This window comes from Candoia aspera, chromosome 9, assembly GCF_035149785.1.
Source record: "Candoia aspera isolate rCanAsp1 chromosome 9, rCanAsp1.hap2, whole genome shotgun sequence".
Taxonomy (NCBI): domain Eukaryota; kingdom Metazoa; phylum Chordata; class Lepidosauria; order Squamata; family Boidae; genus Candoia; species Candoia aspera.
In genome coordinates, this window is record NC_086161.1 from 6,979,213 (window position 1) to 7,005,546 (window position 26,334).

General features: G+C 40.4%; 1 protein-coding gene across 3 annotated transcripts in view; it reads right to left on the reverse strand.

The window, feature by feature from the left end:
* Nucleotides 1-6,286: 6,286 nt before the first annotated feature.
* NTM (neurotrimin) overlaps nucleotides 6,287-26,334 on the reverse strand; it is a 643,325-nt gene continuing 623,277 nt past the window's right edge. For 2 of the 3 annotated variants that reach the window (XM_063311185.1, XM_063311187.1), the window contains one exon: nucleotides 6,287-6,450. In XM_063311185.1, coding sequence (XP_063167255.1) covers nucleotides 6,350-6,450 — 101 coding nt within the window. In that variant the 3' untranslated portion in view covers nucleotides 6,287-6,349. The remainder of the gene's footprint in view (nucleotides 6,451-26,334) is intronic. The other variant, XM_063311186.1, reaches the window with a different exon arrangement.

A 26,334-nucleotide genomic window follows, 5' to 3' on the forward strand; every position in this document is an offset into this window, starting at 1 on the left:
CTGGGAGAACTCTCTTTGCCCATGAGCATGAAGGCAGTGCTAAGAGGGGAATTTGCAGAATGGCCTGGGGAGAACAAAGCCACAATAGGTAATAATAAAAATTGTAGTAGCAAGGCTATTTCAGTCTGGGTCAAAAATGTCAACAAGGAAGGTAAAGCAGTGGGGGAGAAAAGGGCCAGCTTTCAAGGGAGTTGAATGTGGAAGGCTAGGTACAAAGCATTTTTAACTTTTAGCAAAGGCATCTGGAATAGGTCATCAGTGATGTGGAGGATGGAGCTAGTATCGTAGAAGTGAAAGACGAGAGAAAGCAACAGCATTATAAAACATAGCTATTAGCAGTGCAAGAGCCAGTCTGGTGTAATGGTTAAGGCACCCGGCTAGAAACCAGAACACCATGAGTTCTCGTCCCGCCTTAGGCATGAAGCCAGCTGGGTGACCTTGGTCCAGTCCCTCTCTCTCAGCCCTAGGAAGGAGGCAATGGCAAACCACTTCTGGAAATGTTGGCAAGAAAACTGCTGGGACTTCTCCAGTCAGTCACCAGCAGCCAAGACTGGCTCAGAAGGACAAAACAAGAAACAATAACAGTGTACTTCTGAACCAAGGATCAGGAATTCAATTGGTCTCTAGACAGAATTTTCATGATTCAGTCCTGCACAATTCAAGATATGGATAAAACATCCCCGCTTCCCAGTGTATAATAATAATCTGCAAAGTAATTGCTAAATCGAATGCTAAACACATGGGAAGCTGTTTTAACCTTAGTACCCAGAATCTCAATAGAACTTAAATTATAGGATTTATTGGATCCCATTGTGTTGGTATAGAAAAGGAATGAGTAAAATCTTCATGTTGTTGGAGATGCAGTGAGAAAAATGTTTAATTATAACATCTTTTTTGCAATACCCTAAAGTTATTATGTTCTGGACAGAATTAATTACATATATTAGTTTGATTCTGAGACAAAGTTTAATATTTACAAATGTCTATATTCTTTTGAACTACATCCCTGTTATGTGGAAATTGACAATTGGACAACATAAATAGATTCTCCATGACCTTCTTATTGCTAGGAAACTTAAACATTGAAAAGATAAATTTATAGCCCCAATTACTCAGTCTATTGAAAACCTGATGTTAGTTGTGACTTATGAACAAGTTGCTTATTGACTTAGATTATATATGGACAATTACAATGAAATATGATCACCTTTTACTGAAACTATTGTGTAAAGGTTCATGTATGTATTTATATATCTATGAAAAACTCTTGCATGTGTGATTTTTTAGCTACTGTCTTTTTTTTTCTGTTTTATTTATTAAATAAAGCAAATAGATGAATAAGTTGAATACCGAACCCACTACTTAGTCTCACAAGTGGTGTAGAAGTTTCATTATAAATTCAGTACAGCATCTTTAACAAGGATTTGGATGTTAGGTTAGAGGCAGGGAGCTATCTGTCAATATGTTTCATAGAACTAAGGTGGAATTGACTGTGCTGCTTCCAACTGAAGGCTTATTTTGGGGACAGGACTGGATGCATATTAGGGAGAGGCAACCTGGTGTTCTCCAGTTCTTCTGAACTGCAACTTCCATCAATCCAACCATCTTGGCCAAGGACCAGGATTTGTGGAAACTGTAGGCTAAACAATCAAGAAGACCATAGGTTGTATATTCTGGCCCCTACTGAGGTTAATCTCAGTTGAATTCTCTGCAAGAAGAACATCGTCTATGTGTGTCTGAAGCTTTATCCTTCAACCCTATTTCTTTCTGTTTACAGCCCTGTTTCTTTCTCTTTATAGGGAGCTGTTGTGACTGTCTTACAGTGCAGCACTGAAAAATATTATCAGCTCCCTCCCCACTCTCTGCAGTGGTATGGTCTATTCAGTGCAGTTGTGGATCAAGCTCCAACACCTGGAGAGGCTAGGATGGCTTCAAATGAGCTTACTTTGCTTATGTGAGCAAGAGCCAGCTTGCTTCCAAGCTGAAGGGGTATGGGGGAGACACGAAACCCTAATGTCTTTGCAAACATTCCAGTTGAAATCCAGTGCACACCTAATTATGGTTAAATAAATGCTTGAGGGAAAATGTATAGGAATGTGCTTCTTGCTTCTCAAAACATTGAAAGGATCTTCAGGGAAGAACCAGAAACCATATAGTTACATAACTGTTTGAAATGTTTGCTACAGTATATTTCAGAAAAGGCAGAGTGGTTGAGCTTTCTCTCATTTGTCCATGATTGCTACAGCACATACAAACAATTCTAAGGAATGCAACCATAAGGGAAACGTGGATTTGTATCTGATCATAATTCTTTCTATTTGTAAAGGTGCCTAGTTCAAAATTCACAATGCAAATCTACAGAAACACATCCGGGATTAAGTCCTATTAAATTCAATGGAATATTGACTCTGGACACAGAAATTCATGGAGATGTTTTTGAGAAACTAGCCAGCAGCTGCCAATGTTTTTTTTATAATTTGTTCAATTAATGTTTTAAATACATTATGGCTATGCACTTAGATAGTGGAGATGGCAAGTGACAACATATGTCTCCTAATGTCATTGTGCAAATGACCCGAATGATGTATTTGCATCATTTTGCAACAACAGGCAGAAACGATGCAAGTGCATTATTTGTGTCATTTGCATGACAATGCCTTGATGCATACAATGTCATTTGGATGTCATCAGAGCCTCTACTGGATGCCTTTGACTATCCAACCTCTTGTGGCAAATGAATGCCAGTAAACCAATGAACAAGCAAATAATTTTACAGCTGGAGTTTCAGCTTATAAAGAACTGAGGAAGAATTATTTTGGCATTGCAAAGGAGGGATCCGTAGGGAAAGAGGAATCAGTGATGGGGGAAAGTGTGTGGTAGCCTGCAAATGAAGTGCATTTGTGTGTTGACACAAATGAAGCCTGTGTGTGCACATTTTGAATAAAAAGTAACATTGCTATTTTATATAATCTTATTATTAAATATTCCTTAGATCCTGGGAACATATCTTAAACACTGCTTTCACCTATATTCTGTTGCCATCTCTGTGAGTCACTAATTTCTGGTTTCAGGGAAAGTTACTGATATCAGTCCCACAACCAACTCACCTGAGCATGGAAGTGCCAGCCTTTGGGGTTCAAACAGTTTGAAAATGGTGGAGAAATGCCAAGCTATTAAAATCAGCTAAGGTGATAGTTGAAATTCAAACTAATCTATTCATCACCCTCCATTTGGGGTCTTAACATCCCTGCAGCAAGTTTGCTTCCTTTTCACTTGGTTCATATATTGTGTTAAGCCATAGTTTGTTTAACCATGATCTACTGAGTAATTCACACAACATCCTAAGCCATAAACTCTGCTTCCCAAACACAATGGTAGAGTTCACACAAGACAAATTCCATAATCACAGGATGTCAGGTATAGACCAAGCAGACTCATTTCCATAATATGCTAAGCTTGGTGACTATTTAGCTTTGTCAATTGTTTTGTTGCTTAGCATGTTGTTCAGACCTAGCCTATTGGGTTGGCTTAAGGATTAATTGAATAAATATCCACTCTATCTAGGCTGGAAAAATCTGAGGCAACCCAAGATGAGCAAAATGTTTTTTTTTCCTTCTTTGCTGTCTTCTAACAATTGCCTAGAGTTGTACAGATCTGGCAGCTGTAGAGAATGCTAGCAGTGTGTCGGTTTGACCAAGCTGTTGAGGACAGAGACATTAAATGGAGTTTGAATGGTTCTGATTAATGCAGAGATATATACTTCTATACAGCTACAGTATTTGATATGGTCATGCAAGCATATGGCCATAAACACCTTGTAAACCAAGGGTGCACATCTTGGGGTGGGATATGGGGCTCCTGGTTAGATTTGTGTGATGCGTCAGTTCCAATAACATGCCAATCTTTCACAACAGTTACTTATTCCATAGACATTTTTTTTTAAAAAGAGGAATATGTATATTGTCAATACTCCCTGATGATTGATTGAAATGTGATCCATTGTTAACTCCAGGATCAGGCAAATCAGTGAAGCTATGTTGAGGCTAATGGTGAAGGGAAGTGCCATACCAAGTTCAAGTTGCGATATTAGGCGGCAAATGTAAAGAGTCACAGAGCTGCAGAATGAAGGCTTTATAGAAGGCAAGGATTTTGTCTGGTTAGTTCATAGCCTTCTAGCATGCTCCCTCCAATAGGCTTTTAAGTTTCACAGGACCCAAATGTAATGAGTTCTGAATGAGTTCTAATCTCATCCCCCCATCCTTCCTGAGCATAGGGAGTCCTGGGTTTGCCCATAAGATGGCCTTTTAATGCATTTCTCAGCTATCACCAAATCAAGTTAGTGAGAGGATACCCAGGTATGAGTCACTGCTTGCATACAGCAAGGAACAATTATATTGAAAGAAACTGGATGGTCCTTGAGTTACTACTTACCCTTTCACAGTGCTGGCTTCCCACTTTAGTCCCCTAACTTGGATCTCTCTTGAATCCAAGTTCAATGTTTTAATTGAGCTCTATACACAATCCTCCTCCAAACCAGCTTATGAATGAGATGGGACAACCAGATGAAAAGACAAAGTGGTACATATTCTTGTTTTGTTTTTTTTAATGTAAAGTCAGAGAAAACCTCCAGCTTTGACCTCCAAACAAACCAAGGGCAAAGGAGGCCTCTGTTTGGCTATCCCCAAGCCTCCACCATCAAGGTGCGCTTCTCCAGGTCCATTGAAAAGAAGACGAGAGAACAAAACTAATGCAATTTGAGAAAAGTTTTTTTCCCCCTTTCTACTTAAAAGACATAGTATTATATGAAACTTTCCTTTCTCTTTTTTGCAGTCCTTGGCATGTTTCTACCTGGAGCTGTAAAGCGTTGTGCAGGGTGGAGGTGGGAGGAGGAAATGCATTCACTTTTACCATCATTATTCCCCCCATTAGAAAACTCTGAATCGGGAAAGATATGCGGCAGATTTTTTTTTTCTTTTTCTTTTTTATAAATGTCTCCACAATGTAAATCATCCAAAGGAAAATAAGAGAGAGAGAGAGAGAGAGAGAGAGAGAAAAGAAAACATGAAAAAGAAAAAAAAGAAGGGAGGAGTTAAATACAGTTACCAATAAAACTTTATCCTCCAGTCTAATACACAGTTTACTCCATTTACAGCATGCAGTAATGTTGGAAGAAGGACCCAGCTGAGAAATAATGTGCTAGAATGCTAACAAAAAAAAATATTTTATATATTTTATATATATTTATATATTTTATATATATATATATAAAAACTGTGTTTGTGTGTGTATATATATATATATATAAACTGTGTAGACAGTATGTGTGTGTGTGTGTGTGTACACACACACACACACACACAGCATAAAAAGAATAAGCATATCAATCTAACTCAACTTACAGTGAGCATCGACCTTTGTACTTCCAAACATTATGAAAACAGTGGAAAACCTTCATCTGAACACCAGAATAAGGAATGAAAACTCAGTAATGCTGGTGGAGCCATTGCTTCCATGTCACTTCTTTTTCTACAAAAGTGTCAATGCTTATCCCAACTGATCACACAAACAATCAGACGTTGACGCTCCACAGCCTGTAAACCTAGTTTAGAAGCCCAGTATTCAACTTATTTTACTATTTCATTCTTTTCTTTCTTTTCCTTTTTTTGTTGGGTGTTTTTTTTTTCTGTACTTTTTTTTAATGAACTAACAGTTCTAGGCTCATATCAGAAAATATAATTAATAAAATTAATGATGAATCGGAATCCAGTAATATCCATGTAGTACAGTGAATTAATGTCTTAACCGTGTGTGATGGTGATTGTTTTCTTGCAGCTGTGCATGGTCGTTTCGTAAGAGTCGTTCTTGTTCGTTGGTTCTTTGTTAAAATTTGCAATCATACAGAGGAAAGCACAGTCCATGAAGTGGTGGGAATGGGTGGGGAAAAGCCATGACATGTAAGTTGCCAGACAGCTGAACTTGTAATCCTCCATATAAGAGAATTGGGATCTATAAAGAAAAGCAACAACATGACTGAGTCAAAAGGGGGAGAATGATCACTCAGCCCAATGCACTGATTGGTCACCAACAGCTGCATACTTGTTCATGACAGAAAAAAAAAAGAAAGAAAGGGAAAGAAAGAAAACAAAAATAGAAAGAAAACAAGAACACTCAGTTGTGTTGTAACTTCAGGAGATGAATTTGGATTCTTCTTGTTTTTCAGACTCATTTTCTTTCTCTCCAAGATTTTGTGATAATATATTCTTTACTATTATGATTACTTTCTGACTTTTTAAAATATTCTTCCTTTTTTTTTCCTCCCTTCCTTTTAGCATCACCATCGTTGAAAGGGTCAAAACTTGAGCAGGAGGTGTAAAAGAAGCAAGGGAAGCAGCCAAATGCAGCCAGCTCTTCTTGACCCACCACTGTTCCCATCATGCACTGCTCCAGGGCCTGCAGGAAGACAGATTGAATTGTGTCGGTTAGTGGAACCACAAGCAGCCAAGATGTGAAGGTAATAGGACATACACAGTTACCAAATTAACAAACAACCACTGATGCCATGGCTGAATCTAATCTTAATCATGGGTGTCCAACAATCAAATGTACCTCCTGACTTAAAGAAAAAACTGAGGTTGTCTTGTAAGTTTCATGTCTCCTGTATTTAATCTGCAATTGTGTACGTAACATAAGCAATTGATATATGAGTGATCTATCAAACAACTGTTTTTTAGAACAATTTGAATGCCTTGACCTTTAAATACATGCTTTGAAAGGTGGCATCAGATATTAAAGAAGGGGTGATTTTCTGTTAAGAAAGAACCCTCCATGTATTGGATTCTATAGACACTTATTTTTTTGTTCTTTCAGAGTAGATGAGATTGTAAACAGACCTAAAAATGGACACATTCACTGGAGAACTATGTTTGAAAGTCATTCTTGGTTAGAACTTCTGGACATGAGAAGAATGTTGCTTGATCAAGCCAGTGTGCTCAGAATTCCAAAACTATTTTTGTCAGTAGGCACATATAGAATTTGGATGGATGGATGGATGAACTGTGTGCCATCAAGACATTTTTGATGCCTAGCGACCACATAGATAGATTTTCTCCATGACCATCTACTTATCAAGTCTACCAATGGTGCATAATTAGAATGTTGAGACTTTGGTTATTTGGTTATTTGGTTATTTATTTATTTATCAAATTTCGTCACCACCCATCTCCCCCAAATGAGGGACTCTGAGCGGTTTACAATATTATAGTTACCACAGTAGGACTGGGGTGAGGATGTGTGCATGGGGATATTAGTACCCACAGACACCATCTTGCAGGTAAGATTATCCGATGTAGCATCCTGTTTTTCAGAGTAGGCACCATGTAACTTTGGAAGCCAATATGCATCACAATAGTCTATGCAATGCATGATACCAGAGTAGGAGATGTCTTTCCCTGGAGTCTGCAATGAATTCATGAACTTTTGCAGTAATGAACTGAGTTGTGTTTAAACATTTGAAGATTCAGTGACAGATTGCAGCTATCAGATTCTCCCTGCAACATATTTTCCTAGACTTAAATAAATCCCACTTTATAACTCATAAATCCAATCTGTTTATATTTAGTATATATATACACAGACACACACAACTGATAACATCAACTGATTTAACAGAGATTGCTGTTTCAACAACAATGCTGGAAGCCTGGAACTATCTGATTCTTGATAGTTAAGCTGAATCCTTTGAAATGTTGCAACAAGCACTGGGGGTAGCTTTAGCTACTGCTGAAATTACCATCAGTGAAAGCACACTGAACAAAGAAATCTGAATGACCTTTCCTGGCCTTCTGTGATGGCTCCTATCCAATATTAATTCCTTTGTGCTCATTAAGTGGCCAATAATCAAGCCCAGTGGTATCCCAGAGAAAAAAACTCTATTATGCCTTGATTATCTACCTAGAGAACAGGAGAACAAACAAACAAATGAAGTGAGAATGACTGTCCTGGAAATCCCTATTGAGATTTCCACTGAGGTGCCAGGTTTAGGATGGTAAAACACACAGAGAACTGTTACAGGTGACTGTTCAGCATGGTAATTTCCTTTTCCTTGGAGGCTTTCCAAAACTCATAGAGAACATCCAGCAGCAGAGCGCAGTGTTGGCTGATGGTGACTCAAGTCTAAACTGGATTGGTGGAAAATGTAAGGTAAAATGTTCTTTTCTTTGAATTTTATTTCTTTTAAAAAATACTTTAAAAAGACTATTCCATAACACATGTCCTTTTAAACTGTCCTTTAAAAACCCACTACTTGCATGCATGCACACACATCTGGGCACTGTGAACTGTACAACAAAATTTGGGGAAGTGTAGCTATTCTAGCTTGTTGGGGAGGTGCAAAGTGGAAACTACCTTCCCCATTTCAACTTTATTTCCTTCTCTGCTTAGAAGCACGTAGATAACTTGAACTGTTTATTTTCCACAGAGACCTGTGCATTCACTTAATCCCATCTCTAAACTGGGTAGGATGGATGAAGCTAGGAAGATAGTCTTCACTTTTGAAGGGAGACACATGTGTGACTCTGTAAACCGGACTACATGAATCTCAGGTTGAGAAAAGTTCAAGCCAAAGTTTTGAGGGAGGGCAACTGTGGGAACAAAACTATCCCATTCTTTGGCATTTGGAGAGCAGTGCTGTGTTGAGAGTGAAACTCAGCAGCACTCATTCAGTAAGACTTCACTTGAGCTTAGAAGCCTATTATTGATGGATGTCATTCACCCTGATTAAATAAATATGAAAAGGATGACCATTCTGAAGGTGATACAAAGTTTTCTGCTCCACACTGGAATCCAAATTTATGAATCTCTGACAGATGGCTCTCTAGCCTCTGTTGAACACTTCCAATGAAGGGGATCCTACTCCCTCTTTGGGTAACTGGTCCCACTGTCCTGCTGCTCTTTTTGTTAAGAAGGTTTCCCAACATTCAATCAGAATCTCCCTTTCTGTAACTTAAATCCACTAATCTGTGTCCTGTACTCTGAAACAATGAAGAGAAGATCTTCTTGACTTTCTGCATGAAAACCCTTCAAATATTTCAAGAGGAATACCATATTCCCTCTCCCCACCTCCCAATTTTTTTCTTTTTCTAAAGCAGTGATGGTGAACCTTTTGGGCTCATTGTGTCAAAAGTTCAGAAAATGCCTAACTTGACTCTGCTGGTGTGTCACACCCCACTCCCCAAACAAAAGAGAAACAATTCTTTACATATTCATTTATTTTTTTTAAAAATCCAATTTTGGGTAGCCAAAGGGCAGAGATGGGGATGGGGGAGATAGATGGAGGGGGAGTTGCAGTGCCTTTTGCTCATTCAGTTTCTTTGGTAACTCAAACAGGGAGAATAGTTGTTGTCGGGTGTTGGTGAACGCTTGTGTGTCATCCAAAATGTCATGGCGTGTCACTTTTGTCACGCATGTCATAGGTTCACCATCGCTGTTCTAAAAGGTAAGCATTCCCATTTACTTCAACTTCTCCTCCTAAGGCTTAGTTTGCAGTCCTTGATCATTTCTGAATGTGTTACATGCTTTGAACGTATTACAGTTTAAAGTGTAGTGCACAGAACTGGAAATTATATTTGAGGCTGGGTCTAATTATCACAGATTTAAGTGGAATTACTGTGATTTTAAAACTATGCTCTTGTTGATGAAACCTAAAATTGCCTTTGTCCTTTTTGCAACCACAGTACATTCCTGATTCATGTTCCATTTTAAATCAACTGCTATTCCAGAATCTTTTTCTCATTTACTATTGCCAAGCTAGGTGTTTCCCATTATACATTGATGCATTCAAGTTTTGTTTTCTGAGTGAAGAACTTTGCATTTATCTCTGTTCTTCCAATTATTCAAAGGGATACCAGCTAGCACAACAGGAGGTGATGTAAATTGCCAGAGTATTCCTATGTGCAATGCTGCAAATGTTGAGACCATCACACTTTCAGAAAGCAAACCAAAACCATGATTTGATATTGTAGCTGCTGGAGGCTGAACACCAGACTTCACATTTTAAATAATAATAGATCAGAAAGCTTTCTGATGTTTCTCATGTAATACATCATTAATACAAAGGGAAAAGAGTTTGGAAGAAGTCACGAAGTATGAGGGAAGACGGCCCACAGCAAATGGAAAGAAAAGTTGTATAAAAATCTCTACTGTATGTTAGGCTGGAAGAAATGAGGACTAGCCATATTATTATGCAATGCAGAAGGCTGGCCATGAATGCCATCTTGCTACCAAAGCTGATGCTTCAAAAGCAGGTGAGGGGACTCAGATTCAACAAGAAAGCTGGTGAGGGTTCATGGCTTGATTACCAATGATATCACATTCCCCTGATGATACAGCTAAGCTGCAGGAAAATGCAGAAGGAAGAGCAACATACAAAGGGGTTGGTGGGATTCAAGGCCAGCATTTGGGGAAGTTGCATCAGGCTCTTACTAACCTTTTGAATGTGTCTGAGCTGCTGTTGTCTCTTCTACAAAATTAAAGAAGATGTTATCAACAGGGCAAAAGGAAAGATCTCTGTGCCTTCTGACCTTCTCTGAGATGTTCTTATTTTGGCCCTTCTGCTGAGTAGCAGAAGGAAAAGGCATTCTAGGGTTTCTTCCCACCAACTGCAGTTACTATGCTCCAGTTAAGATGACATTTTAAGATGGTTCATAAATGGCTAATGAGTTAACAAATATGTTTTGTGAAGATCCCACACTAGATCCAGAGGTAAATTAAACCTCTGGAAATCAGTGGGACAAACTAGGCACACCTGTCCTAACAGCCAGGAACCACGCTGAGACAAGGAATAGGTCTCTAGTGTTTTATTACTGCTACATAACAGAAAATCCTAACAAACTGAAGAAGCGTGGGAAAAACCCAGACCTATAAACCCCAAAGGCTAAGGCGGGCCTGATCTGTGTCTCTTTGAATGGATACCTAATTCCTCAGTACTATGGATGTGCTTTACAGCCTGGATGGGAGCCCCCTGCTCGCCATCCTTACTCATGACAACACCTTAACATACAATGATTTCAACAGAAAGTTGAAATTAAATTCAACTAACTCAGCCTGAATATCGCCGACTATAATATTGAGGGGTAACCTGGTCCCTTCAGCAAAGGATCATCACCTTGTCGTGGTGCTGGAGCTTGAGCACCTCAATGATGCCATGAGCTAAACCATGAAGGGCCACCCAAGATGGGAGGTCATGACAGAGACGTCAGACTAAATGTGATCCCTGGGGAAGGTAATGGCAACCCACCCCAGGATTCTTGCCATGAAAACTAAATGGATCAGTACAACCAGAGCTATGTTGGTATACCATTGGAAGATGAGACCCCAGGTCGGAAGATGGTCAAAATGCTATTGGGGAGGAACAGAGGATGAGCTCAACTAGCCCCAGACGTGATGACGCAGCTAGCTCAAAGCCGAAAGGACGGCTAGCGGCCGACGGTGCTGGTGGTGAACGGCGAATCCGATGTTCTAAGGATCAACACACCATTGGAACCTGGAATGTAAGATCTATGAGCCAGGGCAAATTGGATGTGGTTATTGGTGAGATGTCAAGATTAAAGATAGACATTTTGGGCATCAGTGAACTGAAATGGACTGAAATGGGCCACTTCACATCAAATGACCACCAGATCTACTACTGTGGACAAGAGGACCACAGAAGAAATGGAGTAGCCTTCATTATTAATAGTCAAGTGGCTAAAGCAGTGCTTGGATACAATCCAAAAAACGATAGAATGATCTCCATTCGAATTCAGGGCAAGCCATCTAACATCACAGTGATCCAAATATACGCCCCAACCACAGATGCTGAAGAAGCCGAAGTAGAGCAGTTCTATGGGGATCTGCAGCACCTACTGGACAACATGCCTAAAAGAGATGTTATTTTCATCACAGGAGACTGGAATGCTAAGGTGGGCAGTCAAATGACACCTGGAATTACAGGTAAGCATGGCCTGGGAGAACAAAATGAAGCAGGACATAGGCTGATAGAATTTTGCCAAGACAACTCACTCTGCATAACAAACACTCTCTTCCAACAACCTAAGAGACGGCTTTATACATGGACTTCACCAGATGGACAACACCGAAATCAGATTGACTGCATCCTTTGCAGCCAAAGGTGGCGGACATCTATACAGTTGGTAAAAACAAGACCTGGAGCTGACTGTAGTTAAGATCACAAACTTCTTATTGCAGAATTTAGGATCAGACTAAAGAGATTAGGGAAGACCCACAGATCAGCTAGGTATGAGCTCACTAATATTCCTAAGGAATATGCAGTGGAGGTGAAGAATAGATTTAAGGGACTGGACTTAGTAGATAGGGTCCCGGAAGAACTCTGGACAGAAGTTGGCAGCATTGTTCAGGAGGCGGCAACAAAATACATCCCAAAGAAAGAGAAAACCAAGAAGGCAAAGTGGCTGTCTGCTGAGACACTAGATGTAGCCCAAGAAAGAAGGAAAGCAAAAGGCAACAGCGATAGGGGGAGATATGCCCAATTAAATGCAAAATTCCAGAGGATAGCCAGAAGAGAGAAGGAATTATTTTTAAACAAGCAATGCGCGGAAGTGGAAGAAGACAATAGAATAGGAAGGACAAGAGACCTCTTCCAGAAAATTAGAAACATTGGAGGTAAATTCCAGGTAAAAATGGGTATGATCAAAAACAAAGATGGCAAGGACCTAACAGAAGAAGAAGAGATCAAGAAAAGGTGGCAAGAATATATGGAAGACCTGTATAGGAAGGATAACAATATTGGGGATAGCTTTGATGGTGTGGTCAGTGAGCTAGAGCCAGACATCCTGAAGAGTGGGGTTGAATGGGCCTTAAGAAGCATTGCTAATAACAAGGCAGCAGGAGATGACGACATCCCAGCTGAACTGTTCAAAATCTTGCAAGATGATGCTGTCAAGGTAATGCATGCTGTATGCCAGCAAATTTGGAAAACACAGGAATGGCCATCCGATTGGAAAAAATCAACTTATATCCCCATACCAAAAAAAGGGAAACACTAAAGAATGTTCCTCCGCAAAGGATCGTTACCTTGTTGTGGTGCTGGAGCTTGAGCACCTCAATGATGCCATGAGCTAAACCGTGAAGGGCCACCCAAGACGGGAAGGTCATGACAGAGAGGTCAGACTAAATGCGATCCCTGGGGAAGGTAATGGCAACCCACCCCAGTATTCTTGCCGTGAAAACTAAATGGATCAGTACAACCAGAGATATGTCGGTATACCATCGGAAGATGAGACCCCCAGGTCGGAAGATGGTCAAAATGCTACTGGGGAGGAACAGAGGATGAGCTCAACTAGCCCCAGTCGTGATGACGCAGCTAGCTCAAAGCCGAAAGGACGGTTAGCGGCCGACGGTGCTGGTGGTGAACGGCGAATCCGATGTTCTAAGGATCAACACACCATTGGAACCTGGAATGTAAGATCTATGAGCCAGGGCAAATTGGATGTAGTTATTGGTGAGATGTCAAGATTAAAGATAGACATTCTGGGCGTCAGTGAACTGAAATGGACTGGAATGGGCCACTTCACATCAAATGACCACCAGATCTACTACTGTGGACAAGAGGACCACAGAAGAAATGGAGTAGCCTTCATAATTAATAGTAAAGTGGCTAAAGCAGTGCTTGGATACAACCCCAAAAACGACAGAATGATCTCAATTCGAATTCAGGGCAAGCCATCTAACATCACAGTGATCCAAATATACGCCCCAACCACAAATGCTGAAGAAGCTGAAGTAGAGCAGTTCTATGAGGATCTGCAGCACCTACTGGACAACACGCCTAAAAGAGATGTTATTTTCATCACAGGAGACTGGAATGCTAAGGTGGGCAGTAAAATGACACCTCGAATTACAGGTAAGTATGGCCTGGGAGAACAAAACGAAGCAGGACATAGGCTGATAGAATTTTGCCAAGACAATTCACTCTGCATAACAAACACTCTCTTCCAACAACCTAAGAGACGGCTTTACACATGGACTTCACCAGATGGACAACACCGAAATCAGATTGATTACATCCTTTGCAGCCAAAGGTGGCGGACATCTGTACAGTCGGTAAAAACTAGGCCTGGAGCTGACTGTAGTTCAGACCATGAACTTCTTCTTGCACAATTTAAGATCAGACTAAAGAGATTAGGGAAGACCCACAGATCAGCTAGATATGAGCTCACGAATATTCCTCAGGAATATGCAGTGGAGGTGAAGAATAGATTTAAGGGACTGGACTTAGTAGATAGGGTCCCGGAAGAACTCTGGACAGAAGTTGGCAGCATTGTTCAGGAGGCGGCAACAAAATACATCCCAAAGAAAGAGAAAACCAAGAAGGCAAAATGGCTGTCTGCTGAGACACTAGAAGTAGCCCAAGAAAGAAGGAAAGCAAAAGGCAACAGCGATAGGGGGAGATATGCCCAATTAAATGCAAAATTCCAGAGGTTAGCCAGAAGAGATAAGGAATTATTTTTAAACAAGCAATGCGCGGAAGTGGAAGAAGACAATAGAATAGGAAGGACAAGAGACCTCTTCCAGAAAATTAGAAACATTGGAGGTAAATTCCAGGCAAAAATGGGTATGATCAAAAACAAAGATGGCAAGGACCTAACAGAAGAAGAAGAGATCAAGAAAAGGTGGCAAGAATATACAGAAGACCTGTATAGGAAGGATAACAATATCGGGGATAGCTTTGACAGTGTGGTCAGTGAGCTAGAGCCAGACATCCTGAAGAGTGAGGTTGAGTGGGCCTTAAGAAGCATTGCTAATAACAAGGCAGCAGGAGAAGACGGCATCCCAGCTGAACTGTTCAAAATCTTGCAAGATGATGCTGTCAAGGTAATGCATGCTATATGCCAGCAAATTTGGAAAACACAAGAATGGCCATCAGATTGGAAAAAATCAACTTATATCCCCATACCAAAAAAGGGAAACACTAAAGAATGTTCAAACTATCGAACAGTGGCACTCATTTCACATGCCAGTAAGGTAATGCTCAAGATCCTGCAAGGTAGACTTCAGCAGTTCATGGAGCGAGAATTGCCAGATGTACAGGCTGGGTTTAGAAAAGGCAGAGGAACTAGAGACCAAATTGCCAATATCCGCTGGATAATGGAAAAAGCCAGGGAGTTTCAGAAAAACATCTATTTCTGTTTTATTGACTATTCTAAAGCCTTTGACTGTGTGGACTAGAACAAATTGTGGCAAGTTCTTAGTGGTATGGGGATACCAAGTCATCTTGTCTGCCTCCTGAAGAATCTGTATAACGACCAAGTAGCAACAGTAAGAACAGACCACGGAACAACGGACTGGTTTAAGATTGGGAAAGGAGTACGGCAGGGCTGTATACTCTCACCCTACCTATTCAACTTGTATGCAGAACACATCATGCGACAAGCTGGTCTTGAGGAATCCAAGGCTGGAGTTAAAATCTCTGGAAGAAACATTAACAATCTCAGATATGCAGATGATACCACTTTGATGGCTGAAAGTGAAGAGGAACTGAGGAGCCTTATGATGAAGGTGAAAGAAGAAAGTGCAAAAGCTGGCTTGCAGCTAAACCTCAAAAAAACCAAGATTATGGCAACCAGCTTGATTGATAACTGGCAAATAGAGGGAGAAAATGTAGAAGCAGTGAAAGACTTTGTATTCCTAGGTGCAAAGATTACTGCAGATGCTGACTGCAGTCAGGAAATCAGAAGACGCTTAATCCTTGGGAGAAGAGCAATGACAAATCTCGATAAAATAATTAAGAGCAGAGACATCACACTGACAACAAAGGCCCGCATAGTTAAAGCAATGGTGTTCCCTGTAGTAACATATGGCTGCGAGAGCTGGACCATAAGGAAGGCTGAGCGAAGGAAGATCGATGCTTTTGAACTGTGGTGTTGGAGGAAAATTCTGAGAGTGCCTTGGACTGCAAGAAGATCAAACCAGTCCATCCTCCAGGAAATAAAGCCAGACTGCTCACTTGAGGGAATGATATTAAAGGCAAAACTGAAATACTTTGGCCACATAATGAGAAGACAGGACACCCTGGAGAAGATGCTGATGCTAGGGAGAGTGGAAGGCAAAAGGAAGAGGGGCCGACCAAGGGCAAGATGGATGGATGATATTCTAGAGGTGACGGACTCGTCCCTGGGGGAGCTGGGGATGTTGACGACCGACAGGAAGCTCTGGCGTGGGCTGGTCCATGAAGTCACGAAGAGTCGGAAGCGACTAAACGAATAAACAACAACAAAGAATGTTCAAACTATCGAACAGTGGCACTCATTTCACATGCCAGTAAGGTAATGCTCAAGATCCTGCAAGGTAGACTTCAGAAATTCATGGAGCGAGAATTGCCAGATGTACAAGCTGGGTTTAGAAAAGGCAGAGGAACTAGGGACCAAATTGCCAATATCCGCTGGATAATGGAAAAAGCCAGGGAGTTTCAGAAAAACATCTATTTCTGTTTTATTGACTATTCTAAAGCCTTTGACTGTGTGGACTAGAACAAATTGTGGCAAGTTCTTAGTGGTATGGGGATACCAAGTCATCTTGTCTGCCTCCTGAAGAATCTGTATAACGACCAAGTAGCAACAGTAAGAACAGACCACGGAACAACAGACTGGTTTAAGATTGGGAAAGGAGTATGGCAGGGCTGTATACTCTCACCCTACCTATTCAACTTGTATGCAGAACACATCATGTGACATGCTGGGCTTGAGGAATCCAAGGCTGGGGTTAAAATCACTGGAAGAAACATTAACAATCTCAGATATGCAGATGATACCACTTTGATGGCTGAAAGCGAAGAGGAACTGCGGAGCCTTATGATGAAGGTGAAAGAAGAAAGTGCAAAAGCTGGCTTGCAGCTAAACCTCAAAAAAACCAAGATGATGGCAACCAGCTTGATTGATAACTGGCAAATAGAGGGAGAAAATGTAGAAGCAGTGAAAGACTTTGTATTCCTAGGTGCGAAGATTACTGCAGATGCTGACTGCAGTCAGGAAATCAGAAGACACTTAATTCTTGGGAGAAGAGCAATGACAAATCTCGATAACATAGTTAAGAGCAGAGACATCACACTGACAACAAAGGTCCACATAGTTAAAGCAATGGTATTCCCCTTAGTAACATATGGCTGCGAGAGCTGGACCATAAGGAAGGCTGAGAGAAGGAAGATAGATGCTTTTGAACGGTGGTGTTGGAGGAAAATTCTGAGAATGCCTTGGGCTGCAAGAAGATCAAACCAGTCCATCCTTCAGGAAATCAAGCCAGACTGCTCACTTGAGGGAATGATATTCAAGGCAAAACTGAAATACTTTGGCCACATAATGAGAAGACAGGACACCCTGGAGACGATGCTGATGCTAGGGAGGGTGGAGGGCAAAAGGAAGAGGGGCCGACCAAGGGCAAGATGGATGGATGATATTCTAGAGGTGACGGACTCGTCCCTGGGGGAGCTGGGGGTGTTGACAACCGACAGGAAGCTCTGGCGTGGGCTGGCCCATGAAGTCACGAAGAGTCGGAAGTGACTAAACGAATAAACAACAAACAACCTGGTCCTCTCTTAATGTTCTGGAATTCAGTTCTCATGAGATCTGCCAGCAAGCCCAAAGAAGTGGGATTGTGAGAATTGTGTCCCAAATTCCTGAAAGATGCTAACTGGGATCTTATCTTTATTCCAATATACATAGTTGGCTCCATGCCCAAATTACTAGAAGGATAAGGAAAAGCGTACAAAGTGTGGTTCATTTCAATTTCCTGAATTACCCTTGATCCCCAAAAATAATCTTCACTGTCATTAGATGTGATTACACAGAACTGGGGCATCATCAATTACAGTTAAGGTAATTGTTGGCACTAAGGATTGCTTAGTTGACTAAGTCCTGATAGAGGTTTGGCTCACACCTTTGTCATATTTTAAACAGTTGACTTTTTGGGAAATGGGGATGGGGAAAATGGTTTATATGTCATGCTGCTTTATCTGTACTGTATAGATATATTCTTTTATTGCTACTTTTAAGGTGCCTTAGATCTTTTAAATTAGATAAATAAAAGTAAAATGTATTTCTTGAAAAGGAAGTCCCTGAAATGCCCTCAAGAGTGGCTCATACATCATGCAACATACTTCCTAAAATGTCCCACATAAAGCTCTCTTTCTCTTCTTTGAATAACAAGTTCTTAAAAGTCCAAAGCACAGAACATCCAATTCACGAATTCTTTGTGAATGAAATTGGACTCTGTTCTTTTACGATGTGTTATTATTTTATAAAGTACTATTAATGTACATACTATTTTACAGAATAGCATTAGTACAAAAAAAAAAAAACAATAATAAAAACGGAGAGGCAAAAGAGAAAAGAAGAAAGGGAAAAAAGGCCAAAACCAGAATTTTAGTCTTTATCCCCTTCTAAATCAGCTGATGTGACTTTATAATGAATGAGCTTCATTTTGTATTAAGCATCAAGAATATACCGTATGTTGAAACTGAAATAGCAAAACCACTTTTCCCCCTCTTTCTTTAAAATTTCACTGACTGAGGATGCAAAGATGGATATGGCAGAAGAAATCCTGAAGAATAATCTAAAACAAGTATGTCTGTATAAGAGAGTGAACAAACAAGGAAATTGTACATATGAGTACAGTTCTATCATGAAAGCCTCTCAAATAACTCCACTTAATCCTTGTCACGGATGGGCTTTGCCTTTGATGATTACTTACTTTCCTAATTGTCCTTCTGTGATGATAAGAGCTTAGTGCAGTTCCGTGTTTGCTAATAAGATGGTTTGATGACTATTGTGAGACTTGCAGACAGCAATCAGGCAAATATTTCTTTTTGTCTCAAATGGCAGCACCTTCATTTAAATGTTTCAGTGCTGGAAAACTGAAAGATGGGAGTTCTCCAAATGAAATACAAAAGGCAGCATTTCAGCCAGAGAGGTGGTGGTGGAATCAGGCCCGCCAGTTTGGTCTAGTAGTTAAGGTGCTGGGCTAGAAACCAGCAGTCTGTGAGTTCTAGTCCTGACTTAGGCATGAAAGCCAGCTGGGTGACCTTGGGGCAGTCCCTTCTCTCAGCCCAAGAGCCAATCAGGCATAGTAGGAGAGTTCTAGTCCCGCCTTAGGCATGAAAGCTGGCTGGGAGACCTTGGGACAGTCCATCTCTCTCAGCCCAAGAGCCAATCAGGCGTGGTATGAGAGTTCTAGTCCCGCCTGAGTCATGAAAGCCGGCTGGGTGACCTTGGGCCAGTCCCTCTCTCTCAGCCCAAGAGCCAATGAGGCATGGTAGGAGAGTTCTAGTCCCGCCTTAGGCCTGAAAGCCAGCTGGGTGACCTTGGGCCAGTCCCTCTCTCTCAGCCCAACTCACCTCACAGGGTTGCTGTTGTGGGGAAAATAGGAGAAGGAAGGAGTATTAGGTATGTTTGCCACCTTGAGTTATTTATAAAAATAATAAAGGTGGGGAATAAAAATAAATAAATAAACTAGGGTCTCTGTCACACTAGGGTCTCTGTCACCCAGGGCAAACATGGATTCTGTGCCCATTTTGGCACCTCCCCAGCATGGCGCCTGGGGCACATGCCCCACTTGCCCCCCCCCAGTTGCAGCCCTGGGTGGAATCTCAGGAGATGTGAAATGACTGCATCCGAAAAGCAGGAAATAACACCTTATACTGCAAGGAAGATCCCAGATGGAAGACAATCTGGAGCTAATTCTGTCATGAAAAGCAGACTAAGTTTTGCAAGTGTAAATGAACTAAGCTACTGTTGTTTAACTGGAAGTCACAGGTCATTTTATAAAGAACAAACAGGAGAGAGACAAATTCTTTTTCTTAGGATTCTTCATGTGTTGCACAAGGGTGTGTGTCCATAAATTCTGGGTTTGATTCCAACTCAAACTACTGCCTCACTGCTGCAGTTCTTGATTTTGGTATGAAACTGGTTCTTGGGGCATCTTGTAGAATTCCTGAAATAACATGAATAGGATTCCAAGGTAGGTTTCAGCAAGACAGATGTATCCCATGTCTAATCTGCCTTGAGATGTTCTTTATTTGCTCCAGAGAAGCATTTTTTTAAAAAAAGAAATGATTTTGATGAGAATGCCAGTAGACCTTTTTCAAAAATAAACAGCTTTGCCACATCACTATCAAGCTCCATGTGCAATGGGCATGCACCATTAACCCTGCAGAAAGAATGCTGATATCTATTGCACTACACTCAAGATATTCCCATGTTCAGCACCTAACAGCTGGAGGTGACAAAAAAATTCACCTCTGTACACTGTGCTAACATTCATTGGGGTTCATCCACGTTGGCAGTTAAACAAGTATTTTCTGCCAGGAATAAAAATGGGGGAGAGTGAGAAGGTTGGGATTTGCAAGGCAAAGAAGCACAAAGGTTAGCTCTGAGAGAAAATGTGGGTGGCAGCTGTAAAAACGTAGGACTCTTAGGTTCCATTAAGAACAGTTATCTCCGCTATCCTCCATCAAGTCTCACCGATTAACTTAAAAATATGTAAAATGTATCACAGTTTTGTACATATTTTCTCCCCATCACTTTTGTTAAGATCAACAGAGAAGACTTTGCTCCAAAACCAGTTGTAGGAAGTAGCACAGGCTGATCATGCCCACCACTTTTGGATCGGCAAGATGGATCACGCAGGTACACCTTCTGCAAGGAACTTGCATTCCACTGTTTTTTATTGTATTATTAGTATTACTATATTTGAAAAGATTTTAAAACACTTATCTTCCAGCAGGAGTCTGATTATTGGGTGTGATGAATGAACGATGGAATGAAACAAATTCCATGTTAAGAGCAAAAAAAAAAGTATCTGTATAAATGTAATAAAATGTCTATACTTTTAAGAGCATAAAGTGATTGTTTTGTCCCTTCTATATACCAGTAAAGTTGAAAAGATGAGACAGTGCCATTCATGTGAGCAGAATGGAAGATAAATAGGCAGTCACGAATATTGGTGCAAATTACCTCCATTGTGTTCTGGAATATACATACTATATTAGTGTGTTCCTTTTTAAAAAACCGGAGCCACTGAACATTTTGGAAAGCTGTAATACGCAGCTCTCCACTTCATCACTGCAGTAGCTTCTCATGAACAGTTGCATACAGTTTCCTGTTCAGGACTGTAGTGATTTGTGTAACAGATTCCTAAATTACAAACAGCATTAAAAGAGGAAAAGGGACATCTGATTACCACTTTCCCTACTTCCACAAAAAAAAAATTGCATTAAAACAAACAAACAAGCAGGCAAGCAAGCCTTCCTACAAATCCAATGTTGAAGCTACACGCAAGAATCAATTGCAGGCATTTGCCCTATCAGCTCCTGGTCATTTGGCCATGGGGAATGTACTTACCCTAGGATTCTATCTGGGGATCCAAAGATTTCTCCAGGGTTTCCCCTGTTCTGTATTTGATTCTACTTGCATTGTGGTTAGCTTGCCGATTTATAAAACTGATCACAGAAACCATGCATACACAGTTTGCATTTTTAGCCCTATTATTATTTAGATGTATTTAGAAATTGCTTTTCTATCCAGCAGGGAACACAAGCTGATGCATAATTTATTAAGAAAAATGCAATAATAGAATGGTAACACAATAAAGGCAATATCAAACCATTGTTTAAAACAAGACAAAATAATGTTGAAGTTCGTTGGGCTATCAACATTTAGTGCTTTCTAATGAGTGATGGGACATCTCCCTGTGGATTAATCACAGTGCAAATACTTTTTTTAAGATTTGGAGATCTTAAAAGCTTTTATTTATCCTGTGATTTAATCAACATATGTTCACATTCATAACTGGTACTCAAAGTTATGAATGTGAACATAACTTTCAAAAACCCACATACACACACATCTCAACAAACATTTTAGCACACATTGATAACAGCCACAATATGGGGAAAAATTTTGACCCTCTGCCTGTGTCCTTCATATTTCACAGAGGCCCATATTAGAGTCTGAACAGGAAGATACATTTTAAGATAGAGTTGAACAGCTGCTGAAAATATATTTAAATATAGTGAGGAGGGACTTTCTACCTTTCAAGTAGAATCAGTATGTTTCCCCTAATTATCCTTTTAACTTTGGACTAAAGCAGGCAAAAAGGGGGGCCTTCTGTCTTTCTGAGAGGATGCTTTTTCTGTGACTGCCTAATATTTTGAGGTGATGGGAATCCACTGTATAATTAGTGGCCTGGGCAGTTTAGAAAAGAGCTACCTTCACATTAAACTAGGAGGGAAGTGTGTATGAATAAGGACAAAGAAGCCTATGCTATTGGAAATTCAAGACCTTAGCCCAAGTCTAAAATTGTAATTGATTTTTGTCACTCCACATTGTATTAACTGATTCCAAGAAATGCCTGCTTTAGATGGTCCAGCAAAATGCTTTCCTCCCTTCTCTTCCCATTCTCAAGTCTTTTCTGACCACCCTCTTCCCTTCAGGTCCTTTAACACTCATTCCTCATCAAAATCATAATATCTGGTATATATGCCAGTGGTACTTACATGGCAGAATGTAGGGAAGCATGAGGAGGAGACACATAAGGAAGCCATGCAGGAGGGGAAAAAAAACAGAAAGAAAGAAAGAAAGATGAGTTAATAAATCAGCTCTTTTTTTCTTTTCTTTCAGAATGAGGCAGATGCATATCAGTATTTGATTCTGCAAGGGGCTGAGGAATGCAGATTGATAGACAAACCACATTCATTTTCTGAAAATCAATGATGAGATCTAATGGTGGTCTGAAGAACAAGGATAAGGTAGGTCAAATCCAAGCTCTGTATCTCTTCAAAGAAGAATGAGAAGTAGGATGAAGATCCGGCTAAGATTGCTTACCTCACCTGCATTCCTTTTCTTAACTTTGTCTTTAAAGTCAACCTGTTAAAACATCTGGATTTGGGACATGGTTTCTCCCAGAGATCATTCATCTCTATCTACCAGACGGTACAACTTTGGACTCTTTCCAGCCAATTCCACATCTCATTCTACTAAAGCCCATCCTCTATTCATCAGGCCACCAATTGTGTTACCTGTTTCTTTCCATTATCAATATTTATTTCAAAGGCATTGTTTCATTTCTGAACACCGATGAGGTAGCAGCTGATCACTTCAGCGGCCCTGTTGGCAAAGGAATACCTCAACCAATATTTACAGCATTCTTCAAACAGTGCAGAGCTTCACAGACATTCATTCCAAGTAGAAAAAAAAGGCTCTTCTAGATTTGTGCATGCTGGCCTCTACATGCTCCTTTAAGGGAAACAAGAAAATCAAATCCAGCTAATAGGTCCAAAGTCTTTCCCCAACACACACATCAGTCTCCACCTTGACCAATGAATGTGAGTTAATGCTCTAGGAACAGGAAAAATAAGAAGTTGGAAATCTTAAATGCTTCCAACAAGCATAATTCTTAGACACCTCTGCTCTTCAAACCTCACCTGGTTTTATTCCAGGGCTCATCCCATGGCTCTCTCAAAAGAATCTTGAAAATTATCATTTGGTGAAGGGCAAAGAATCATATCTGGTACAACCCTTTAGTACCCCTTGAATCATTTACATGTTTTTTTTTTCCCCAAAAAGAGACTTCAGAATTGTATTTGCAGTTTACAGTGTTGGGGGAGGATTTCCCCCCCCTAAACATTCTCCCATAATTGGCCAGGGTTCTATGCTCCATCATATTCAAAGACAACGAAGCGGGGGACACATTTCTCCAAATAACCATTAAAGAAATTGGAATCAGTAGTCCCTAATTAACTAACTAGACTTGAAATAAAAGTTCAGATTTTTTTCAGTTATTCTGTTTTTTAAAAAGTGAGCACATAGCTTTAACAAAAGGAGTCTCACAATCCAGTTTTCAGGATGGTGTGCTCTCTGGTTTATTTACTTGCTTATTTACGCTTAAAACATTATAAAGAGATTTCAAGAGCTATGTTCTGTGACTCTGTCCTCAGTAGCCTCTTCAAATGATAGTGATAATTAATTAATTGATTTTATTTTAGTTTTAATCCACCTGATAATGGGAGGTTGTAGTGGGACAATTCACAGAAGTATTTTTATTGCGGGGGGAAGAAGAGGGAAGGTGGCAGAGCCTTGATGATCTTAGATACTTGAAAGGGATTCTTCACCCAATCTCTAAAAAGAGAGCTCAGACTGGATATTATAGCTCTCAACCACTGATCAGACATGACATGATGGAAGACAAGGAGACCAATCCAAAACTGTACCATCTCTGGACACCCAGCAGGAAGTGGTACAGTCCTCCATGCAAATCCAACAGGGGAACAGGCAATGTGTATCAAAGGGTGGGAGGGAAGTTGCAATAAAGGGAGGTAGAGCAGATGTGACATACAGCAAGACAATACTGACCTTGGAACAAGGTTGAGCTTGTGGGCTCACTTATTTCTAAACCAGGTAAGGAAACAATGGAAGAGAGAAAAAAAATGAAGATAAAAAGAAAAATAAATATATTGCTTCATAATTAGCACTCCACAAATAGGTTATGTAAAGAAGAAATGGAATGAAGGAGGAGTCTGTGTAGATGGGGGTGGAAGGGGAGAAAGGGAAATCAGAGAAGACTGGCTTTGAAATGGATGGGGAAGTCAAAACATACCAAGTGCTGTCGGAGGTCGAAACATGGGAAGTAGGAATGGAAAGGGTGACTCCATGAAATGTAATTCATAATGCCAGCCTTGCAAAAAAGTTGCTCTAAGCCTAACCTTAAGGACCACACATAAAATGTCTTGGATTTCTAGACATTATCCTTCAATGCTGTTGAAGGCTATTCTGAAGATGACCACAGCAGATCTGATGAGCTGCCAACCCTGTGAGAAGAAGCTAACTCTATGAGAAAATGAACAATTATCATTGGAAGCATATCCAAAGATAAAAGTAGTCCTTTGGCCAAAAAAAAAAGGGGGGGTGGGGGGGTAGTGGTTAATACAGGATTCATTGTTTAAAATTTCTTGTGACCATTGCTTTCTTCCTTTAATCATCCCTGAGCCTGCCACCTCACTGATCCTTATTTCCACCAATATGGGAGATAGAGCTAGAAAGCAAGGAGAGGGAGCCTGCCATTTCTCATCCACAAACCTTAGCTATTTCTTCCACTTTGCAACAGTAACTTGGCTGCTAGGGAGGTAGTCTAGGGTAGAACCCAAAGCCAGATAATTAATTTCAAAAATAAGAACCAGGATCCCCCAAAGTTGTTGTCATCGTCATCATCATAGCCATCGTCATCATGCAGATGATACTTAGCTGAGGATGAGAAGGAGAAAAAGAAGTAACAGTAGCAGCAGAACTAAGAAAGATGATTAATAGGAGAATCTAGCTGGGCTTCTGAAGAATCTTCACTCTTAACTGAAGAATCTTCATCCACTGAAGGAATCAAGATCAAGTTGCAGCTCTAGTTAATGCTCTGACTAATCCATGAAATTTGCTTTGGTTGTTTTGTGTTTTGATTGCCTATTCAGCTAGGTTATCTCAATAATCCATAACATGTTTCTGTAAGATACGCTAAACTGACTTTAGTGAAGCCACCCATTAAGTTCATAACTAAGATAGGCTTTCAATTCAGGTCTGCTTAGCTAGAAGTCAGGAGTGAGGTACTCTTGGCCCTCCAGATGTTGCTGAGCTATAATTCCCAGACAACTTGGTGAAGGATGCTGGGAGCTGAAGTTCAGCCACATCTGGAGGACCACAGGCTCCTGTCCAGCTCCAACTCACTACATTAACCCCCTCTTTTTCACAGATCAGTTCTACTCAGCTTCTTTTACAATTCCAACATGATAAATTATATTCTCAAGCAATGCCTTATCCATTGCTTAGGACCACAATTGCTCTGTCAATAAAGATTAATAAGAGATACAGGACTCTGTTCTATTTGAGTGAATCTTTAGGTCACATGTAGTTAGCAGGTGTTGTGAAAGAGTGATAAAGACAGGAAGAAAGAATAATTTCTACACCAAGATTAAAACAGGACAATATAGAGTGCACTGTGCTGTAGTGTTAATTATCAGAATGAACAGGGGACCAAATCTTGTCCAATGTGCTGACTGGGATAGAACTCTCTTTGATTCACAAATTGGTCATAGTTCCTTTATTATAGATAAAGTTAGGGGGTAATTTTAAACAATTGTAAGAAAGAGAGCCACAGTGCTCTCTATAATACTGATATATTCAGGAAGGGAATTGGTAAGATGCATTGTGGGTTGATAAGACTGTCTGGGTGAGAGCTGATGAAAGCAGAAGAAGGTAGGGATAGAATCCAGTGAAGGGAGTAAAAAAG